The sequence below is a fragment of the Solanum tuberosum genome, unplaced genomic scaffold (assembly GCF_000226075.1).
Source record: "Solanum tuberosum cultivar DM 1-3 516 R44 unplaced genomic scaffold, SolTub_3.0 scf00051, whole genome shotgun sequence".
Classification (NCBI taxonomy): Eukaryota; Viridiplantae; Streptophyta; class Magnoliopsida; order Solanales; family Solanaceae; genus Solanum; species Solanum tuberosum.
Window position 1 is genome coordinate 2,150,077 of NW_006238978.1, and position 22,106 is coordinate 2,172,182.

General features: G+C 30.4%; 2 protein-coding genes and 1 long non-coding RNA gene across 3 annotated transcripts; 1 reads left to right on the top strand and 2 right to left on the bottom strand.

Moving 5' to 3' along the window:
• Positions 1–6,296, bottom strand: LOC102598131 (protein NRT1/ PTR FAMILY 4.6-like). The gene is made up of 5 exons (XM_006344224.2): positions 6,077–6,296; positions 5,868–5,985; positions 5,113–5,330; positions 1,087–1,518; positions 1–1,010 (listed from the first exon to the last, which is right to left on the bottom strand). Exons 1-5 carry the CDS (start codon positions 6,077–6,079, stop codon positions 27–29), a joined length of 1,755 nt encoding a protein of 584 aa, XP_006344286.1. The 5' UTR covers positions 6,080–6,296; the 3' UTR covers positions 1–26.
• Positions 6,297–16,056: 9,760 nt separating this feature from the next.
• Positions 16,057–18,252, top strand: LOC102598460 (homeobox-leucine zipper protein HAT5-like). Its single transcript, XM_006344225.2, has 3 exons — positions 16,057–16,397; positions 16,895–17,289; positions 17,734–18,252. The coding sequence occupies exons 1-3, from the start codon at positions 16,289–16,291 to the stop codon at positions 18,118–18,120; spliced, it is 891 nt and encodes a 296-aa protein (XP_006344287.1). The 5' UTR covers positions 16,057–16,288; the 3' UTR covers positions 18,121–18,252.
• Positions 18,253–20,162: 1,910 nt separating this feature from the next.
• LOC102598797 (uncharacterized) lies at positions 20,163–20,997 on the bottom strand. Its single transcript, XR_367037.2, has 2 exons — positions 20,720–20,997; positions 20,163–20,440 (listed from the first exon to the last, which is right to left on the bottom strand). It is a non-coding gene; the product is annotated as an uncharacterized lncRNA (long non-coding RNA).
• Between the last annotated feature and the right edge of the window lie 1,109 nt (positions 20,998–22,106).

The following is a 22,106-nucleotide window of genomic DNA, read 5'->3' on the forward strand; positions in this document are numbered from 1 at the left end:
CCGCGCTGCCAGTACTTCTCTTATACTTAAGAGGATACTGATCTGTACTTGTATTTTCTAGCCCAATACAAATAATGTATGAAATTCAGCGCGCTGAGTATGCACATTAGCCAGTAAAATCTCTCCAAATGGAAGTGATTCAAGTTTTCGCCGGCTAGCCATGGTTGATGCTTTGAATTTCCTGTGACACTATTGACAATGGATACTATCGCTGTGCTTAGATAGTATCCTATTGCTAATGAAGCCCAAGAGAGTGATGTTGCTAATGATCTCATACTAAATGGTGCTTCTGAGAAACAGAATTCTAGTAGTCCAGCTAGAGTGAACAAATCAGCTGATCCAAGAAATAAGTACTGAATCGCGATCCAAAAGAACGTTATAGGTAATGGCTTGGAAGATTCGAGTAGTGACGAGTCAGTAGCTACTCTTTTCCGTTTGATTTCAACAAGAGCTGCAATTGCCATAGCTATAACAGAGAGGAACAATCCAATTCCTATACGTTGTAGGTGAGTGATTCCCATCTCTGTCTTGGTTACCTTACGAGCAAATGGGACGATGAAGTAGTCGAAAATTGGTGCCAGGATCATGATGAAAAGTACAGGGAAAATAGGAAGTGAAGCTGGTGGTACTTTTAACTTGCCAAATTTTGTATTCATAGTTGCTGCTTGTTGAACTGAGAATGTGGATAGTTGAGCTAAGCAACAGTTGAGCATGATAGTACACGCGAAAATCGGGAGAATTTTCACCACAATCTTCACTTCTTCCACTTCCTGTACCGAACATTTCAGCACACCAGAAACTGCTGCGGGTTTCTTTACAACTGCTCGATTAAGAAATCTCAGACTTTTCGATGGTATATCGATTGATTCTACTACATTTTTGTTGTTTGAAGTAATTTCCTCATCTTCATTCGATAGTACTGGAATTGTCGAAGGGCTTGATCCCAGACTTGCTATTACACTACTTGAATTTCTCGATGCACAAGAGTTTAGCATTGCAGCAATAAGAACCTAGATGCATAACAACGACATATTAGTCATCTAAAACTAATAATAGGTAACTCGTTATGTGCTCACAAAAACTTACCTTAGATATAGTAGTTAGAGGACTTCCGCGAGGGATCTTATTCCTATAGAAAGGCGAACCAGCAAGGAATATTGGGATCGATAATAATATAGCGAGAGTTGAAATCCCAAATCCCCATTGCCAACCTTTATTGTCTTCAACCCAGACAACAAATGTGACTGCAATGAGGCCACCACATGAGAGGCAAAACACAAAGTAATTGAAGAAAGTTGATCTTTGTTTCCTCCCTTGTGGTGTTTCTCCATCAAATTGTTCAGCTCCATGGGGTGGCAATGATCCCTTTATACCTCCAACACCCAATGCCACTAAGTAAAGGCCTATAAACAACATTGCAGCTTGTGCACCGCGGACTTGTTCGCAGGGCAGCTCTGGCTTGCACTTTGATGGTTTCAACGAGTCCGATCGAGCTTGTATTGTGAGTACCACTAGACCCTGTGTTCAAGTCAAGATTTTAATACACATGTTCTAACAAGATTTCGTTCGATTTGTTGTGGATTGGACGATGGAAAAATCAATACAGTATTTTTTTTCCTACTTAAATCAGCTATGTACATGCATATAGGCTGTGTTCGAAGCAGTAAGAGGTTAATCCCAGTACAAAACTTAGTGTTATTTGTCCTCTGTGCAGGAATTAATTATTCATGTATTAGTTATTCCATTATCTATCATGCGTAAAATAATACGCAGATTCTCTCATAACTTATATATATGTATGAGTTATGTAGGTTTCTAAATAGCAAACTAAATATTGTAATTAGTTTTATACTGAATAGTTTACCTCCTAATTAGATATCAAACATGGTATTACTTATCCAGAATTTAATACCTACATAACTCAATACATCTAAACCAGCTACCAGACGACCCTTAGCATTGCACTCTAAGGGGTCGTTTGGTAGCTGGATAAGAAACAAGTTCTGCATGTATTAATTTATGTATAACTTATACGGCATTTGGTATGTAGATAGAAAATAATTTTGTTCATGTACAAAATTAATACGACGTTTTGTTGCCAACATAGAAATTCACATAACTAATACATATATAAATTATGAGAAAATTTGTGTATTATTTTATACATAATAGAAGATGAAATAACTAATATATAAATGACTTATACGTACATAAAATAATACATAAATTCATCAATAATTAATTTCTACATTATTAACACTTACATAACTCTAATCAGCTACCAAAGGAGCAATAAATACCATGAGGACCCAAAAATGTTCATGTCATGCAACAAAGACAAAATAAGGATATGATAAAGATAAAGATTGGGCTAAGTAGGCCATATGCCTTGGGCCACAAGACCCTAGCGGTCATCTCACTAATAGAAAGCTCGTCCCTTTCGCATCAAATATAAATTACTCCCCCGTTTAAAAAAAGAATAACCTAATTTGACTTGATATGAAATTTGAGAAAATAAAAAAATACTTTTCAATTTTATAGTTAATAACTAAAGTTACGTCAAATGTATCAAAATAATATCTTTCTTCATGTGGATTAAAATATGTCACGTAAAAAATTAAAATTAAAATATTACAAAAAAAAAGTAAAGAGATTTTTCTGTTTTAAACAGACTAAAAAAGACAGTAGGTCATTTTTATTTAAACGGAGGAAACTATTTTATTGGACACATCTAATAATTTGGAAGGTAGGGACACTTGGTCTTTTGCCTACTCAAAATGGAATGATATATGTGACCATATCTCTACTAATGGAAAATTTGTACTAAATTTAAGGTAATTGTACCATTGATATGGTCCTAATAGCCACACACCTGTTCCATGAAGATATTATTCTTTTATCACCATATATGGATGATATATTATCTTAGGCCAATAGTAATAAATAGCACAAAATATAATGCAATATTGCAATTGGATATAAATGAAAACATGACATTAATAACAACAAAGCAAAGTCAAAGAGAAACAACTCTTGTTGTGAGTATATAATAGGAAGTGTGAATGGGTAACATGCAGATAAGATACTATATATTATATGTGGTGCAATAGCGGTTATACACTGTTTACAGCCTCGACAACAACATTAATGATGACAAACACATAAAATTAATATGATATTTTTAATGAAAATTAATTTTATTTTTTTTATGACAAGGAAACCCGATGTCGTTATCCTTTGGGTGCGCACAGGATAAAACCCCCGCTCCTATGCAATAGCTCGCAAACCACATAGGAGAGGTAACCCGCACTAGGCAAGCCCGATGAGATGAGATCGACCCAAAAGGCAAACCCCTTGCTTTCGCTGACAAGGGGTTTTGAACTTGAGATCTCCAACATGGAAGTCCCAAGCCCAATGTATAACAACACAAATAAATAATGTTATATAATGTTTTTATTGTAAGTTTCTTAATTTATTTCTTAAACTATGTTACATAAATTAAAATAAGAATTATCACTTTATTATAAAGTTACACGTATTGTTGACTCGATATTCCCTGTCTATTAGAAATAACTACTAGATGAGTCGTAGATCCTACGTCTAATGATTTGAGTTGAGTTAAGCTTTGACAAATAAAAATAAACTCATGAATTAATAAATGTGTGGATTATTATTCGATCCATCAAATTAATGATTACTTTAGTTAATTAAATGATCAACATGCAATAATGTTTTTTTGGAACATATAAGCATCATCAATGTTTTTATAATTAGTAGTATATGTTAAGAAAACTATTTTATCATATGATCGATGTGACTATATTGGAAACAAAAAGAAACAAAAAAGGAAGATAAAAAAGAGAAATTAAAAGCAACCAATTATACATGTATCTTTATTATATGCTGCAAAACTTTATAGCTAGAGATTAATCAATTTGCTTCACTTTGCAATTTGCTACTTATTAGTGGAATTCAAAAGTGATAATCACTATGTTAAAATTGATTCCTAATTACTCCAAGTGTCTTTCTCATTGTGGGTATTCATATGTTATAACTAAGTTAATTAAAGTTTCATGCTCAAGACAAAATAAAATAAAATAAAACTAGTACTAGTAAGAATTAGACCACCTTTGTTTTAGGCTGACCATCTAGAAGCATTTACTAGTCCAATATTAATTTTAGCAGAATTTTATTAGCTTAATTAATTGTACCAAACTTTTTATTTAATTGATGAGAGTTAGATTCTATCCTTATAATCCCTTTTTTTATTTTCATTTTTCCTACCGCATTTATAAAATAAAAATAAAAATAAAATGGTCTTACTCTTTCCTTAATAAATTTTTATTTCACTTCATTACCCATATTTTTTATGAATAGGCAACAGTTGAATGACTGTAGTTATAAATTAGAAACTTAATATAGATTCTAAGATATTATTTGACGTGTAAATTTTTAATAAGTCAAGCATTTAAGTCGAAGAAAGGGAAATAAGAAAAGAAAAGTATAAAAGTGCAGAAAAAAGTGTGGTGTCCTTACTTGCTTTAATCACATTTTCCAACTTCTTTGATAGAGAAATAAGTAGCAATTATTGCTAGTAGTATTTTCTCATGCTCTTCTTCCTTCAATTTTAAGTGAGTTAACAAGATTTTTTTTTTATATACATTTAAATCTTGATAAACAAAATTATTCGATATCTATATTGATGAGAATTAACAGATATACGTAAAATTTAGTTAAAGTACACACAAGATTATCCAACAAACGAACTTTAAGGGTACGACAAAGCAAGAGGGGACCGAAAATTAGACAATCATAGAATTGGAAGGGTTGATATCTATATTGATGAAAAACAATAGATACACACAAAATTTAGTTTAAGTACGCATAAGTTGATCTAGTAGACGAACTTTTAGGTACGATAAAGCAAGAGGGGACCAAAAAATAAATAATGATAGGATTGAAAGGGTTCGATATCTATATTGATGAAAAACAATAGATACACACAAAATTTAGTTGAAGTACGCATAAGTTGATCTAACAACGAACTTTTAGGATACGATAAAGCAAGAGGGGACCAAAAACTCAAAAGGATTGGAAGGGAAGATAATTTACCAGAAATTCAATGAATGCACTGATCAAATAGATGTGATAAGTTGTGAAGAAAGCATCAGATAAGAAGCCACCAAGAAGAGCAAGTAGAAAGGCTGTTCCCATAAAGTTAGTCACACAATTTGCTGAGTTGGTTGGTGAATAGTGCATGTACTCAGACAAGTACATCACCAAGTTGCTTGCATTTGCTAGATATGCCAAATTCTCCAACACCTCCACCACTGAAATTAGAAAGAAAAAAAGTCAACTATTTTTTTCGTTTCAATTTATGTGATGTAACCTAACTTGGCACGAAGCTTCAGAAAGAGAGAGAAAATTATGATCTAAAACAAGTTATAGATGTTTGTATGATATAATATTGACATATAGAAATGTGTCATTCTTTTGAAAATTGATTAAAAACGAAAGTGAATCATATAAATTGAAATGGAACCGAGGATGTACTTTTTATTCTCTAAAATTCATCAAAATAATCTTGAAAAAAAAAACCTTGATACATATTTATGATAAACATCCCAAAGTGAGTTTATCACTACACCATGAACAATGATTTTTTTTCTTATTTGTCTAAATTTTGATGGTCGATGAAGCAAAATGTGTTTATGTTGATCCAAACACTACTGTTATTTTAAAACATACAAATCATGAATTCGTCAAAATTTTGATGGGGGAATCTTCCACTACCTATATTGATGAAAAAACTAAGTAAAACATGCATAAATTGACTCGAACACTGTGATTATTAAAAAATGATTTACCTAAGACAAATGATGAAGCCACCAAGCCACCATGTCTATTGATAAGTGCTGGCCTATTTCTCCAATCTACATAGCCTTCCCAATTTGTGCTAATTAGTTTGCTTTGGCTTTCCACTTCCTACAACACAAATCATGTAATTAGTGAAACTACTAATTAAGTAAATATATATATATATACAAAAAGAAGAAAACAAGAGGAATGAACTCACCATTTATTTATTTTTTTCTTTTCCTTTAAGTTCTCTCAATTGGAGTACAAAGGCTAGAACCTCCCCCTTATAGAAACAATTTCAATTTTTTTTGGTGTAATTTGCCATTGATGAACTTCTTCCACTTTTTTTAGAAGAGAAGATGAATAGACGTGGTATTATCACCTGAAATTTGGTAGCTTATATAATAAGAACATCAAATAAATTTTATAACTAGTTAGTTAAGGGGGTGAGATATATAAATTAAAGATGGGAGATAATTATAAGAAAGAAGAGAAGGGAAGAGGTGATATTTTAGTTGGTTTATTTTTTGTCTTGTATTGTTTGACTAGTGACCTAAAACAATAAATGTAAAGGTTGATAACCCCACCATCCCATTTATGATATGTTTTTAATATTATACTCCAACTAAATTTGAATTCACGTTGAAAATTTTACATTGAAAATAAAGTGCTTCCTAATAAAATCAATTCCGTATTCAAGAAAATTCTAATTCAAGATCTCTTGATTAAGAATGAAAGGGTACTTACCACTCTAGCACAATTCTTATGATATGTTAGTTTATTACATACCGGAAATATTTTCTTTTCTTTTTATTTCTTCTTCTCCTTTAATTAATTAGAAGTTTTTCTTTTTCTTTTTTTAATTCCACTTGTTGCTTTTTACTATATATTATAATAAATATGTAATGAAATAAAGAATTGATTCTTTTATAACCTTGAATATATACACGTGTTGCAATGGGATCAATTTAGGCTTCCATGGGAATCCATGAGCTTCTTTTCTAATAAATAATGAAACTTATATAAAGGCGGTTCAATGATAAAAGAAAAAGGCAAAATAAAATAAAATTATTAACAATCACTACAACGAATAAAGAATTTCACTAGTAATAATATAATACGAATTCAATTATAGCTAAATATTTTTTAATAATATTAACTCAATTATCGCTAAATATTTTTGTAGGTCTCTTTTGTTGCAGTGATTCCTCAATTATTGAGTGCAAACATATGTTTCTCGTTGTCTATCTTGGCCTCTTAAGTATGTCTATGTAAAAATCTCTGCGTTCAAAAAGCTATTAGAAATTGATATGAATCCAAATTGCTTTTAACACAATGTTCTCTTTATTTATTATTCTAAAAATATTGTAAGTACGTTATTTTCGCAAATATCTTTTTTGATCTGATTCGATAGGGTTCTGGAGGCCCTTACTAAAAGGATGTACTCTTGAACAATATTTCCATATATTTTGTATCCTTATCACCTAAATTCATGTCCTTACAATCAAATAGTTGAACGTGTCTCTCTCCTTATAGTCAAGTGATTGAATGTTACTGCGGAATAGACAAGAAAGAATGGGATTGCTTCATCCAAAATGGTATAAACATGCATGTAGTTGCAATGGTTTTTTCAAGTTTCCGACATCAAATTAAAAGCACCCTCAATGCAATTGTCCTTTCTATAATTTGATGGAAGTAGATATACAATATTCTTTTTATTTTTGGTTTGGTGAAATGTTATGAAAGTGTTTGTCCACTAAAGTACTGCCACGTATAGATATACATATCCTTTTAATTATATTTCCTATTTAGAAGGACAACATATGATTTGTTGAAAGAAAACAATTTGCAACCCCTCATTATCTGCCACCATTTCTTCCTAGGATACGTCGCTCTTTACGATTTTCTATATATTTTTTCGACGAATAGTATTTGACTGGTCATCCTTCTCTATATCTGGTTATGCCACTCACACCTCCAATGTCGAAACTAGTTGGCATTTGGAGATGATATTTACTTTGTTTGGATTGATTTGATTTAACATGAAATCATAAAAAAAAATTAAGAAAAAATTTGGATTTGAGTTTTTAAACTAAAATCTATGATTTGAGTATTATAATATCTTTTAAATTTATGATCTTAAATATGTATTGAAACAAAGGAATAATACTTCCTTAAAAAGTAATATTTGAATTAAATTAAATACTTAGTTGAATTAAATTAAAAAGAAGTATTGGGGATCGAGAGTCGAGTTTTGGATCGGGTTCGAGACTTGAAACCTAGGACTCAGATCGGGAGTAGGTACTTAGGACTCGGGTCAAGGTCAAGTGTCAAGACTTGAGACTCGGGTCAGGGTCAAGGTCAGGGGTCAATACTTGAGACTCAGTTTAAGGATGGGAGTTGATCGGTACTAATTGGGACTCGAGACTCGAGTTGGGGTTGAAGTTGAGACCTAGGACTCGGGCTGGGTCAGGAGTCGGGAACTCGGGTCGGGGTAGGGAGTTGGGTGGTGATGTTAAAAGAGAGTTTTTGGAATGAATTCCTCAATAAACTATAAACTATATATGTTTGTAGACGTTCTATTAAAGTTGTTAACTCATAAAATAAACTATGTTTTTCTTAATTATTACTCCCTCTGTCCCAATTTATGTGACTAACTTTCCTTTTTAGTCAGTCCCAAAAAGAATGACACATTTCTATATTAAGTAACAATTTAATTATAAAATGTCTATTTTACCCTTAATGAAATGGTTTATAGCCACACAAATTTCTATTATTCTTTTTGGACCACAAGTTTCAAAAGTCTTCCTTTCTTTCTTAAACTCCGTGTTGTATAGGGATGTGCACTATTCGGATTAAACCGAACAACCAAACCAAATCAAACCGAATTTTTATTTGGATTGGTTTTTTGGTTTTTCAGATTGGTTTTGGATTAATAAATTACTTTGTTTGGTTTCGGATTTTAAAAAATAAAGATTGAAAAAAACCGAATTTTATAATGTTTAGGTTTAGAATTAAGTTGGAGTTAACCACTTTTGTCCCTTTTTTGTTATTGCCTTTCATGATGATTACGTTTATATTTTATGTTTGAATTACATCTATAATAGGTATACTTATAAGTATTGTGTTTAAGTTTACTTATGATTTATATTAGAAAGAATATTTTAAGGGGATTAAAATATTATTACTTTGGTTATATATGTTATAAATTATTGACATAACCGAATAACCAAACCGAAAAATGCCGAACCGAATAGAGGAAAACCAAATCAAACCAAATTTATTTTGGATCGGATTGGGTTACACTTTTACAAAACCAAAAACCGAAAATCCAAACCGAATAGTGTAAAACCAAATCGAAAAACCGAATGCACACCCCTAGTGCTGTGTCAAACTACCTCACATAAAATGGGACGGAGGGAGTATATGATACTGGTAGGAGTCTTATCACCTCTTGTGATGCAAAAAAGATGTGAAAATAGCACAACTTAATGCATAAGTTAGTGAATATAAATTAATCTTTTCTAGACAATTGTCATCACAAAGACATCTCTCCATCTTTTTGTATCCCACTTTCTCTTCATCTTTTATGAGAAGATAATATAGTAATTATGTTTGTATATATTGACAACTTTTTGGCTTTCTTTAAGCATTTAACTAATTTATCCTAAAAGAAATTAATTATTTTTTACTCTTGAATTAATCACTATTGCATGAATTAATTTACTAGCTCGAACAATAAGAGTTGTATGTGAGGCCTTTGACAAAGGGCTGACCAATGAGGACCGATCAAAGAGAAGGACGACCAATAGATTTCAAGGTTTAAATGTCTTTGAAGAGAGGTGCACATAACACCTTAATTAGGAAAGTAAGAATTTTATAAAATTAACATAAGTTCACAAAATATGTACATGTATTTTTGAGTTCGATAAATTAAAGGTGTAACTTAATTGGAAATTTATGAGATCTGTTGGATCGAAACAAACCATATATGTCACGTATTTCGAACAACAATTATTTTTCTTTTCTGTTAAACATTTGTCAAATTTAAAGACATGATGTAGTAACAAATAGATGAGAAAAGAACTTGTAGATTGCATCATTTTGAAAAAGATAAGATAACTTTATCCATAATGACTAAAATACGCAAACATACGTAGAATAATAAATAAATAGAAAATTGTTTTGCAAGTGGAGTTAGATTTTACTTGTTGTGGATGATGTATTACAAACTACTAGTGGTATATTCAATGCTCTACGTGGAAGCCTGAAATATTCTAAAATTTCAAAAGTATCAAATAAATTGAATTCGTTGAGTTGATTTCTCGATATTCACTCAATCAATAATTATTATTTCAGACAAACGTAATTCAGAATCGATGTAATTGAGACAACTAAGTAGAGCATGGGAAGACGTGAGGCTGGCCATAGATATTTTACTCGAAAGTGAAATCACTTTTCTTTGTTTTTAGTTATATTTTTTATCGATGAAAATTGAAATTAAAAAAATGTAATTTTCTAAAATATTGACTATATGTTAAATTGCTGACTATCTAAAAAAAAATCAATTCCAAATTGGAGAAAGGACTAACACTAGATGTGACAATACCCTAATTTTGTACCACACTAAATTCATCAATTCTGACTTTCAATAAATTGAAGAAATCATATAGTAAACCTAATTTGATTTTCATGTTTGTTAAAATCTTATTTAAAAAGTGTCCTCTTTATCAGGTCTTTCACAGTGTGAAATAAGTCTTTATCAATCAAATTGGGGTGACTTTAGCATGTGAAAATAATTTAAAAACACATGAGACTCGTGATACACTAAGGTACATTCCCCCTAGCAAACATTAAATTAATTAATTGTGGTCTATTTGAATTTTGAGGTGTGAAAGATAAATATCTTTCTTGTCAAACGTATTAGAAAATGTTTTACCCTATCTTTCGCCCTTTTTAATAGTTCGAAACTTAAATAATGGATGGAAAAATAAGTAATAGTCAAAATAATGTGTCCAAACAAAGTTGACAAAAATCTTTCTGGGCCGGGATCAATAAATGAAAGTCATAAGAAAATTTTATTTTCTCTTCACACCTCAAAATCAAGTGGAAGAGTTGTTTGTCATGCTGGTCTAAATAAAATAATAAGAATTTTCCTTCTATTATATACTCCCTCCGTCCCATTTTATATGATGTACTTTGATTTGGCACAAACTTTAAGAAAAATGGAAAGACTTTTAAAACTTGTGGTCCAAAATGAATGATAGAAATTTGTGTGGTTGTAAATCATTTCATTAAGGGTAAAAAAGACATTTTATAGGCAAATTGTTACTTAAAATAGAAATGTGTCATTCTTTTTGGGACTGACTAAAAAGGAAAGTAAGTCATATAAATTGGGACAGAGGGAGTAATAGATTATACAAGAAAAATGAAAAGATTTGCTTTCATTTAATTGGGTACTTCTTTGTCATAGCTACTAAGGACCTATAGATTTGACTACTTTACTTATTAAAGATAATGAGAATAGATTATTCAAAGAAAAAGAAAAATGTTGATGAAATTTCAGCTAGTTATCATTACTAATCTCATCTTTTACGGAATCGAACTTTTTTTATTGGACAAAAATATGTGCTCAGCATGTCTGAAAGCACATTTGGGTTGTTGCGAGAAGGCGTATGTTATTCTTGAAACTTTATTAATGATCGAAAGATTGACAAGAGTGGAATAAAGACATGCAGATTAAATCATATTTAATTTTGACCCTATAATTTCATATCATGATTTTATCTCTATGGTCAAACGGACCTTTAGAAAAGCTTAAATAACTTGGGCATATAAATATTGAAAAGGGTAAACAATAAGAGCAAATTACTTCTCTTCACGTTAGTTTCAAATCTTACTATTTCTATCAGAACTCGAATGTTGGATACATAATTCTGACACTTTCAAATATATGCATTCGAAATATATTTAAGTCAGATACATAAGAAACAAGTGATTAATTAAGAACGTAATCGAAATGTATAATTTAAGGAGAAAATCACATTTTTAACATTTTTTTGGTTTTGAGTATCTTCGATATCTCAACTCCTATTTTTTTCTCTATAAATTTGAATTCCTTCCACATTTTTTCAAGCAACAACAAATGGCACTACTGTGTATCTGAATTATTACTAATTAATTAATTTAGATACACACCACATATATGTTAGAACTTGATTAATTGGGCCATGAGTTAGATGGGCTTATGTTAGTGGGTACTTGGTCCTCCAATTGCTGGGTCACAACTGTGGGCCAAAGAAGAAGACCAATGGCACTACTGTTCAAGGCCCACGGACCATATGGTAGATCCCTATTTAGAATTGGGCTTTTTACTGAAATAATATAAAGTGTTATTGGGAAACTTATCGAAATTTCATTAGTTTAGGAGCTAATTAGTTAGATACACTCCAGTTTGTAATAATACGAATTTTTATCAAATTTTGATGTGTTCAGATACATGTATCTCGAGATACATGGGTCAAAATTAGGTGTAATTTGTTCTAGATACATTGTATACAAGTGGGTTCGCATGTATTTGAGATAAATAACAAATCTCGCCCACCTCCCTCCCATCTCGCTTGTAACTCTCATATCTATATGATATTCCAGATACATGCAAATCGAACTAGATATATATATACATGTATATACTGTGATTCTCATGTATCTAGCTAGAATACGTGACTATCTCACTCGCGTCTCTTCCTATTTTTTAGTGTATCTAGTAGCAAAAATACATGTATCTAATTGTATCTTTCTCGATATATAAAATAGTGAGTATTTAAATGAATATAAATAGAATCTCATGTATCTCATCGTTGTAATATATACACATAAAGAAATACATATTTACAAGCTATATACTGTAATTTTTTGATGGAAAATATTGATCGACTCTTCTTAAGTATATGTGATTCCGTCACTGTCCGTCCGGACACTCTGGATGTTCGTAGATGGATCATTCCGGATTTTCGATTTCAATACAAACGAGACGCTTCCTAATAACTATTCTCGATTAATTCACGATTTGTTTATCAATATAGCATCCGAAAACTCTTTTAATTTTTTTTTGTCATTTTTTAAAATTCTTTTAAAATTCAAACTAAAACGTGCTAGTTACACAATAGCATGGAAGAACCCAAAAGAGTATTTTAGATGATGAAATATGATACTCCTATCTAAAAAAGATATGATTTTTTTTTTGTTTGTTTTAAAAAGATGATGATTTTTTTAATTATATTTTAATTTCAATTTTCCACGTGGTATATTTATGATCATAAAAGTAAAGAACATTTTTACACATTTGACATAACTTAAATTTAGAATTATAAAATTGATTTTTTTTTTTAATTTTCTTAAACTATGTATCAAACTCAAATTAGACCATTCTCTTTAAAATGGAAGAAATATTTTTTTAAGTTGACACGTGACAATTTATTAGTTAAAGTCTAATTGGAATTTGGATTGTATTACAAGTTCAATGAACTCTCATGAATTATAGTTAAATTAATACTTGGGAGAAGGGAAAAATTGTGAGTCATCAAGTCCTCCAGACAGAGGTCCACTTGAAAATGATTGATTAGACATATATATATTCTGGGGTAATTATAATCTAATGTTTTTGGATTACAAAATAATAATATTATATATTAAAGTATAATATACATATTTATATATAATAATATACATAATTAGTGGTATATGTTTCATATATTTCGGTCATATTAATAAAAAAAATTAGTTGAACAGTACATATTGATAAGTTTTTCCATTATAAAATGTAAAAGTTCACACACAACTTATTTGGATATATCACTATTTGATTTGTAAATACTCCATTATTCAAAATTATTGCACGGTTGATCACTATAGAATAACTTCACATATATAATATATGAATTTTATATACGTAAAGACTTTTGTTGGCTTAAAATTAAAATACTTATATACATTAATATTTCTGCTTTTTAAAAGACTAAAATCTTTGTGATTTTCTAATTTTGGGGACTAAAATTCCTATGTGATTTTCTACTCTGATTACTTACTCGATTTGATGATATAAAAAGTTCACTATTTTATTAAATTTGGTTAAGGAAACAAAAGATAACAGCCTTTTCATTATTAGTTAAAGTCAGCCTAATAGATATTTAAATTATTTGCTAAAATCAAAATATTATTCCTTTTAAAGTATCAAATAAATTTCTCTTTTAGAACAAACATGATTTGTAAAATAAGGTTACACAAAACAAAAGGGTGGAACTTAGGGAAAACCATTTGATAATGTAATGTTTGCCCTAAAAGGAATAGCCACACAAGTTTTATAATGTTTCTTCTCAGCAATAACTTGAGATCCATCTGACCATAAATATATTTAGGAAAACCTTTTAAAAATGATGTTTGTCCATATAACTTGTCATTACTTTATAATATATTCGGCCCTAATTTTATGATGACCAAAAAAAGGTGAAATTCGCATAATTTCACAAAATTGAGGGGTAAATTCTCGACCATTTTACATAGTTTAAGGGTATATCTGATTTTTTTCTTTGTGAAAGGATTATGTATCGATTTTTTTTTGCTATAATGAATTACTATACATTTAGAACAATCTTATAGTCATAAGGATATTTTTTAATTTAACTTGTTTATTTTAGTAAATCATCAACGTTTATTACTTTTTTTCATACTATGATTACTATTCTTAGTTTTTTTTTTATTTCTTTCGCTATTCTTTTATATATCACAATTTTTATATCCAAACGCCTACTCGTAGAACGGAAGGAATGAAGATATTTTCGATTAGGAGAGTGTAGTTCACATCAATGGGGGCACAAACTCTTTTAATAAGTAAAGGGCTGTACCAGTTGAGGGATACTTTGCAGATATACATGTGATCAAATTGACCACCCAATTCAGCCAATCAAAAACATTTAAAATATTTATTTATTTATTTTCAATTTTATTAAAAGGGTTCTTTAGTAGTTCAATGAATTAGGCATGGGCACAACAGAGAGGTGGCAAAAACACTTTGGAATTGGAAAGCCACAATTTTTTTTGGTTTATCACACGGTGTTGGTATCTGTATAAAAGCTCACTATTTCGATTCAGATTGCTTAGAGCTTCATTCGGAGTGAGGGGTGAGAGCGATTTTATCAAAGATCTTTTCATATCTGAATCTCGAATTCGAGAAATAACTTCATTTACTACATCATATCTGTCGGTGATATAGTGGATTTTTCTTAATTACAAATTCTTGATTACAAATACAGATATCTTGGACCCTTTTTTAAGTACCTAATTTTTATCTTTTGAAGTTGCCCTTTTTATCATGATTTTTTAGGCCTATGCAACTTTTTATCTCTTTACTTTTTCACTTATTTTCTTTTTTTGAAGTTGTCAACAATAAATCTCTCATAGACGGGAGGAAAAGAATAAGTAAAATAAAATATTTATTTTTAATATAAGGTAACTTTTTAAAAGCTTGAACAAATAGGTTTTTAATTCGATTTAAAATTGTTTGAATGACTTTCAATGATAAAATAGTACTATATTAATGACTATCCTTCGTTCCATTTTATATGACAAGGTTTGTTATAAACGGGTCAAATAACTTACATTTATTGTCCTAAAAACTGAACTAAGACACATTACTTTTATGTTTAATTCATTTATTGATTTGATGTAAATACTTGAAAAGATTTATACTAAAATAATATATATCTTGTTTGGATAGTTGTTAACTATTATATTATATTATTAGTTTAAACACTTATTTTGATTTTTACTTAAATTTAATATATCATATTCTTTAAATTCATCATTAGATAACAACAAAAAGTCTCATTTTATGTAACAGTTGATTTGGTTTTGCCATAATATAACGACCTCACATTTTAATTAAGCTCTATCATGTATCCTATCTTTCTAAGTATTATCATTCAAATTATAGATTTGTGACATTATATAACGAGATAGAATGATACAATCTATCGAAACATTATATTCATTAAAATAATTCAATACAATACATTAGGAAGCAACGATAACGAACATCCAAACAAAGTGTCAAATTTTCAAGTGCAAGGGCATAATAGTAAACTCACATCAAGCTCCTCTTGTCACTTCTATATAGTTAGCTTTTTACTAACCCCCTTGTAGCTCTTCTTACCCTCAAAAAATCTCCCTTCCATATTTTCCTCTATATTTTCTCTTTCTCTATGCTGAGTTTTCATCTTCCTTGTCTACTTCTACTTCTTTTTTTCAATATTAATTGTGATCCTCATTTATAGTACTTATCACAACTTTCTTACTAACAATTCAATAGTCCAATTTTTCACTTCTTGATTCTCCTCTAAACTCCTAGTACCAAAAAAATTTAGAAGATAGTATGGAGGTAGCAAGAGTTTATGAAGGTTCTAACAATTGCTTTATACCTCCAAATGAAATTCTTCCTCCTACTTCTAATTGGGTATCTAACTCTTCCTCCATTTTCCATGGTAAGGTTCCTTCGCCGAAAAATTATATTATTTATACATGGTAAAAATTGAGTACTTTTTATGTATGTATAGTAGTTCTCAACCCCTTTCAGCTAGTTCGTGTGTTTATTTTTTCATATTTTGAACTGAGTTAGTGAAAATTCTGATTTCGTCACTGATGTGTGGGGTGATCCTTTGATGATTAAGAGATTATAGCCTAAAGTTGTAAATATTGACAAGGAAATGATGGAATTTTCTGTTTAATTTAGCTGCCTTGTTATTATCCTACTTGTGTTTTTTTTTTCAAGAAAAAAATAACAAATCTTATGTACATATGTAGTTGGCTTTGTTTTCTCATGTTAATATAAAAAGCTTATTAGCTCAATTGACGGACTATTTGACTATCTGAGCTTTCACCTCGTTATTAGTGAATGTTCGATTTTCCACCTCGTGATCTCGTCATGCATTTGTGAAATTGAAATGAACCAATATTTGTTTCCTTCATTGCTCTGTTTCAGGCTCTGTATCCATGGTAAATTTCGACCAAGATCAAGTACAAAAGTCTAAAATGAGGTCATTTTTAGTACAACTTGATCAAGACGATAATAACAGCAACGATGACAATTACAATTATCACCAAAGTGAAAAGAAGAGACGATTGTTACCAAAGCAAGTTGAGTTTCTTGAGAAAAGTTTCGAGGTAGAAAACAAGCTTGAACCTGAAAGGAAAGTACAATTAGCTAAAGAAACTGGATTGCAGCCTAGGCAAGTTGCTATTTGGTTTCAAAATCGACGTGCCCGGTGCAAGACTAAACAACTTGAGAAGAATTATGATGTCCTTAAAGCTAGCTTTGATAAACTAAAGACTCAATATGATTGTCTCTTCAAAGAGAATGAGAGCTTGAGAAATGAGGTAAATTTAGTCAAGAAATCATTTATACATTATTTGAATATATGATCATATTTCAACTTAATTTTTTGAAAATATTGAGATCATGAGTTAAAATGATACTTATTAGAAGGGTACAAAGGTAGATTTTGAGAGTAGTTTTTGAAAATTTATGTTTAGGATATCTGTTTGGCCGTGAAATTTGATCAGACTTTGAAAATGTGATTGGGAGTTCTACTCACAAAATTCAATTTTGTCCAAGTAAATGCATATCCTAACTCCTAACACAACTTCAGAAACCACAATTTGTGCGTGTTTGACCATGTTTTAATGATTTTGGTCAAACGTGTCTTTCAGAGTTCAACTTTGAAAAAAGTGAAAAGATTTCACAACCAAACTTCTTAAATTTCTAAAAATCACGAAATTTGATCTAGGTCTTCCCTTTTTTTTCCCTTTTGTGTTCAATAGGTACATTTACTCAAAGATAAGTTGATCAACAGCGTAAAAGGGAAGGAAACTTCAGAACCTATTAATCCACTTGATCATGTAGAACCTCAAAATCCTTCTATTGGAGTTGCTTCAAATTTAGCAATGGTGGTGTGCAAGCAAGAAGATACAAAAAGTGATGTTCTTGATTCAGACAGCCCGCGTTTTACTGACGGCGATTACACTTCATTTTTGGAGCCTGCTGATTCTTCAAATGTATTTCAGACAGAACACTCTGATTTTTCTCAAGAAAATGACACATTATGCTTCCCAAAACTTGAAGAAGATCATCATCATGATGATTTACCTGTTAATTCTTGTCATTTGGGTTTTCAAATTGAGGATCAATCTTGGTTCTCACATTATTGAGTTTTCACTTCAAGATCATATAAAGGGAAATGAAGCCTTTGTGCTACATTTCCTTTTTTAATTTACACCAATAATATGTTGTATGTATTGTATAGGTCCATTTGGAATGAGATGAAGATCTTTGTTGAACCATTCAGTGTCCACATTGCAGGGTTAATTCAGGGGTGATGCTCTCAACAGGGTTTTCTCGATACCTCATAAATGATAGATTGATATTTTATACACCCTTAACTCTTTTATGGACCAGGTTAAGCTATGTGTTTTACTATAATAACTTAGTTGAAATCAATGCAAATAATAATAAGAACACAATATTTTTACGTGAAAACATCCAACTCATAAGGGTGGAAAAAAATCACGACCTACATCTTTGTAGGATTTCTCCTAATCTTTACTGATTAATGAGCTTCGACAGAATTTAGATTACCACACTTGCAATCTCGGAACTGACTCTAATTACTACATTACAACAAACTTTCAGATCGTTTATCCTACTTCAAGTTTAACATAGATTTAACATTGTTTCATATTTTATGTACTTGTTTCAACACTTTGTCCTTCATCAAGATAAACCTTAACTCAATAAATTTCTCTTTTTTGATGATGACAAACTCAGGTATTGTGCTCAACCTATTTTAATTTGTTCAATGTCTAAGCAAAGTATCAGAAGACACACATTAGATGAGTCAGGCCAAAATAGTGAGCTATAAATATTACACAATGTACACACTTCCTTCGATTTTCTACAAATCTTTAGTAAATGCAAGTTTACCTTTCAGACAAAAAAATAGTGGATTACAAATATTACATAACATACACACTTTCTTCGATTTTCTACAAATATTTAATTAATGCAAGTTTTACCTTTCAGACGAAAAAAAATAGTGAATTATAAATATTACACAATATACACATTTTTCTCGATTTTCTACACATCTTTAGTTAATGCAAGTTTACCTGAAAAAAAAGGATGTTGACAATTTGTCTTTTATTTAATTTTGTAAAATTTGACATTGTGACATACCCCATCGTTTTTAAATATTTTTATTGCAGGAATCAAGGATTATTTTAAAAACATGAACATCTTGCTGATGCATTGATTGTTATAAAATGTCTAATTTCTAGACTTTTAGTGTCCCTTATAAACATATTTTAATAGCTAAAATCTTCCTAGAAACTACTATAATTTGTTCTTTAATAAAAGATTCCATCACTTCTAGCACGTAGCCTTGATGGAACAAATTTATATATATATATATTCCAAGTCCATTAAGAGCTAATACTTCTTTAAAGTATTTTAATTTAAATAAAGCTTTGGAACCTTACCAAATACTAGCTTATAGCCATAAGTTCTTGAAGGGAATCAAGTTTTCATATTGTTACCAATGATTAAGAGACAAATCCAAGATCATAGTAGTTATATATAGATTTTTCATGTAACGGTGCCGAAAAAATATTTAGTGGTTGCTGAGTAAATGTCATTGCATCCAGAGTCGATCACTAAAGTTTTTAACGACATTTATATAGAATGCTAGTTATAAATACTGATACTTATTATCACCGTTAAATATTTTATTTATGATAATGTCATGTCATGCTCTCTTTTTCTACTCTCATTGACTCAAAACGTAAACGAAAATTCATGTATTTTAGAAACGTTATAAACTACCTAATCTTTATTATAATATTTCAATTAGAAGAAAGATGTGAATTTGCAACAGCAAATGCAAATGCAAATGCACCACTATATATTTATTTATTTATTTAAGTATTTACTTAGTACTAAAGTACATATACATTGAATAATGAATATTGTCCTGATATTTTACAATTACTTACATGAAGCTTGGATTCAATTTTTTATCACAATATATACAATGGTAGATGTATAAGTAAATTATGAATTCAATTGAATTCATCATTTTCGAATATTAAAATTATTTATAATTTCAAAAGTATATATATAATAATAGGTTTAATAGTAAACACTTTAACAATTTAATCGATCTAATTTAAATTCTGAATAGTATTGAGACGGGCCCTAAGTTAACTGACACTTGCAAGTTGCAATACATAGACCACTTGCGTTACAGATTGGACATGATATGTTTTATATGTTCGACAAGTTATTTGTTGGTGTCCAAAATTTGTGTCCCAAGCCACAACCTGCACTGAATAGTACTCGTTCATCGGGAAGTCCCACGTTAGGGTTAAAAGGCTTCCTAACAAAGACAATTTCGTATTCAGAGGGACGCAAACTTGAAATCTCTAGTTAAGGATGAAGGAATACTTACCACAGTGACGGATCCAGAATTTTCCTCTAGAAAATTTGAAAAATAAAATATAAATGTGTGAGTAAGCCAACAAAATACAATTCTAAGGAAGTAGTGGTATATAGTTTATAGGTACAAAAATTTGGGACCTTTTAGCATGTTTGAATTTTTTTGAAGAGAAGCTAAAAAAATAAAATGTTCACAATGAGATTTGAAAACTAGACATGAGGGTCAATTTAAAGGAGATCTATCACTACACTACAACTTGCTTCTTGATTATGAGAGAGTTTAAAATTAATATATCTACATAAATACATAAAATTTACCTTATAGATGTCGTGTAATTTTTTGCTTAGGGGATTTGAACAAATCCCCTAGAATCCACGTGGATCCGCCTCTGCTTACCACTCTACTACGACTCTTGTTGGTAGTACTTTCATTTGTTACTTTACATTAAGCTGTTTCAAGCTTTAATTTAATTCTGATGGAACCTATTGTGGATGCAATGAGGGAAGAAGGCATGCAAGAGCTACGAGTAGAGGCGAAGTAATGATATGAAATTTACGTGTCATTTTAGTTAGTTACAAAGTTTACTGTTAAAATTTATGTATATTTAATGAATTTCCTCCTATGAAGACAAAGTTCTGCTCTGACTATGAGATCATTTAAATAAAAGTTATTGAATTTGTTTGTGTAAATTTATGCGATAAATTTTTTATTAGATACGTGTCCAATTTAAGATCGTAATTTGACTTACATATGTTTATTAGGACATTGAAAGTGTGTCATTCAATTAGGACAGAAGAATAAGGGAATAACAGTACTAATCAGATCAAAAGATTCTTTACTTATCTCATTACTTATTATTGAGAGAGAAGTATAATGCAAATTATTAGTTTTGTGCTTGATTTATTGGCCGTCTAAATTATTGGTTTTGTATTTGAATTATTGACTGCCTTAAAAGCATTTTGAACTTGTCTAATTAAACTTAAATATACCGTTGATATGCAACATGATATAACAAGTGGTCTCAAACTCTTGTAGAAGTATGAAGCTCTTAATAAAAAGTTGAGCAAAGTGCTGAAAACACTCCTAAATTTAACGATAATTTAGGGGTGTATTTCATTCATGTTGTAAGATCGAGGATGTAGTTCAGTTTAGTTAATTAGTCAAGTAAATGAATGCTTTAAAACTGTCAATAATTTAAGAATAGTACTAATAATCCGCACTAAATTTAGGAGTATTTTCATGAATGCTTCTTTATTATTATCACGAAATAGTTATTCCAAACTTTATAATCAAACAAGAAATTAAGAAATACTGCAAAACTATAATTTACCCATCATCATAAAAAAACCAAAAAAACAAAAAACAATCTTATAGTGAGTAGACAAATGCCACGCAAGCAGAGTATCGTATACCACAGAAGCTCTTAAAGCCCATGGGCCCATTTATAACAGAGGGCCCATTGATAGAGATGGGCTGTGTTAACGTGGCAGAAAGCGTACGGTGTAAAGAAAGAGAGTGGGCTTGTGGGCCCAAAACATCGCTTTCAGTTACTCTTTTCAGATAAGAATATAAAATTGGGGGCCCAATTACGCACTCTTAAATGGGCTGGGCTTTGGGTCCTATGCATAAGTGTCCAAAATTGTAACACGTGGACCATCGTTTTCATGGGACACCACTGACCACGTGCGTACCATGTATGCATGT

Excerpts from the sequence above, each read along its gene's own strand:
- LOC102598131 (XM_006344224.2), bottom strand. Across the intron at positions 5,331-5,867 it reads GGCTTCATCATTTGTCTTAG|TGGTGGAGGTGTTGGAGAAT; the intron begins GTAAATCATTTT and ends TTCTAATTTCAG. Across the intron at positions 1,519-5,112 it reads GTGCATTCATTGAATTTCTG|GGTCTAGTGGTACTCACAAT; the intron begins GTAAATTATCTT and ends ACTTGAACACAG.
- LOC102598460 (XM_006344225.2), top strand. The coding sequence starts at position 16,289 with ATGGAGGTAGCAAGAGTTTATGAAGGTTCTAACAATTGCTTTATACCT. Across the intron at positions 16,398-16,894 it reads CTCTTCCTCCATTTTCCATG|GCTCTGTATCCATGGTAAAT; the intron begins GTAAGGTTCCTT and ends GCTCTGTTTCAG. Across the intron at positions 17,290-17,733 it reads ATGAGAGCTTGAGAAATGAG|GTACATTTACTCAAAGATAA; the intron begins GTAAATTTAGTC and ends TGTGTTCAATAG.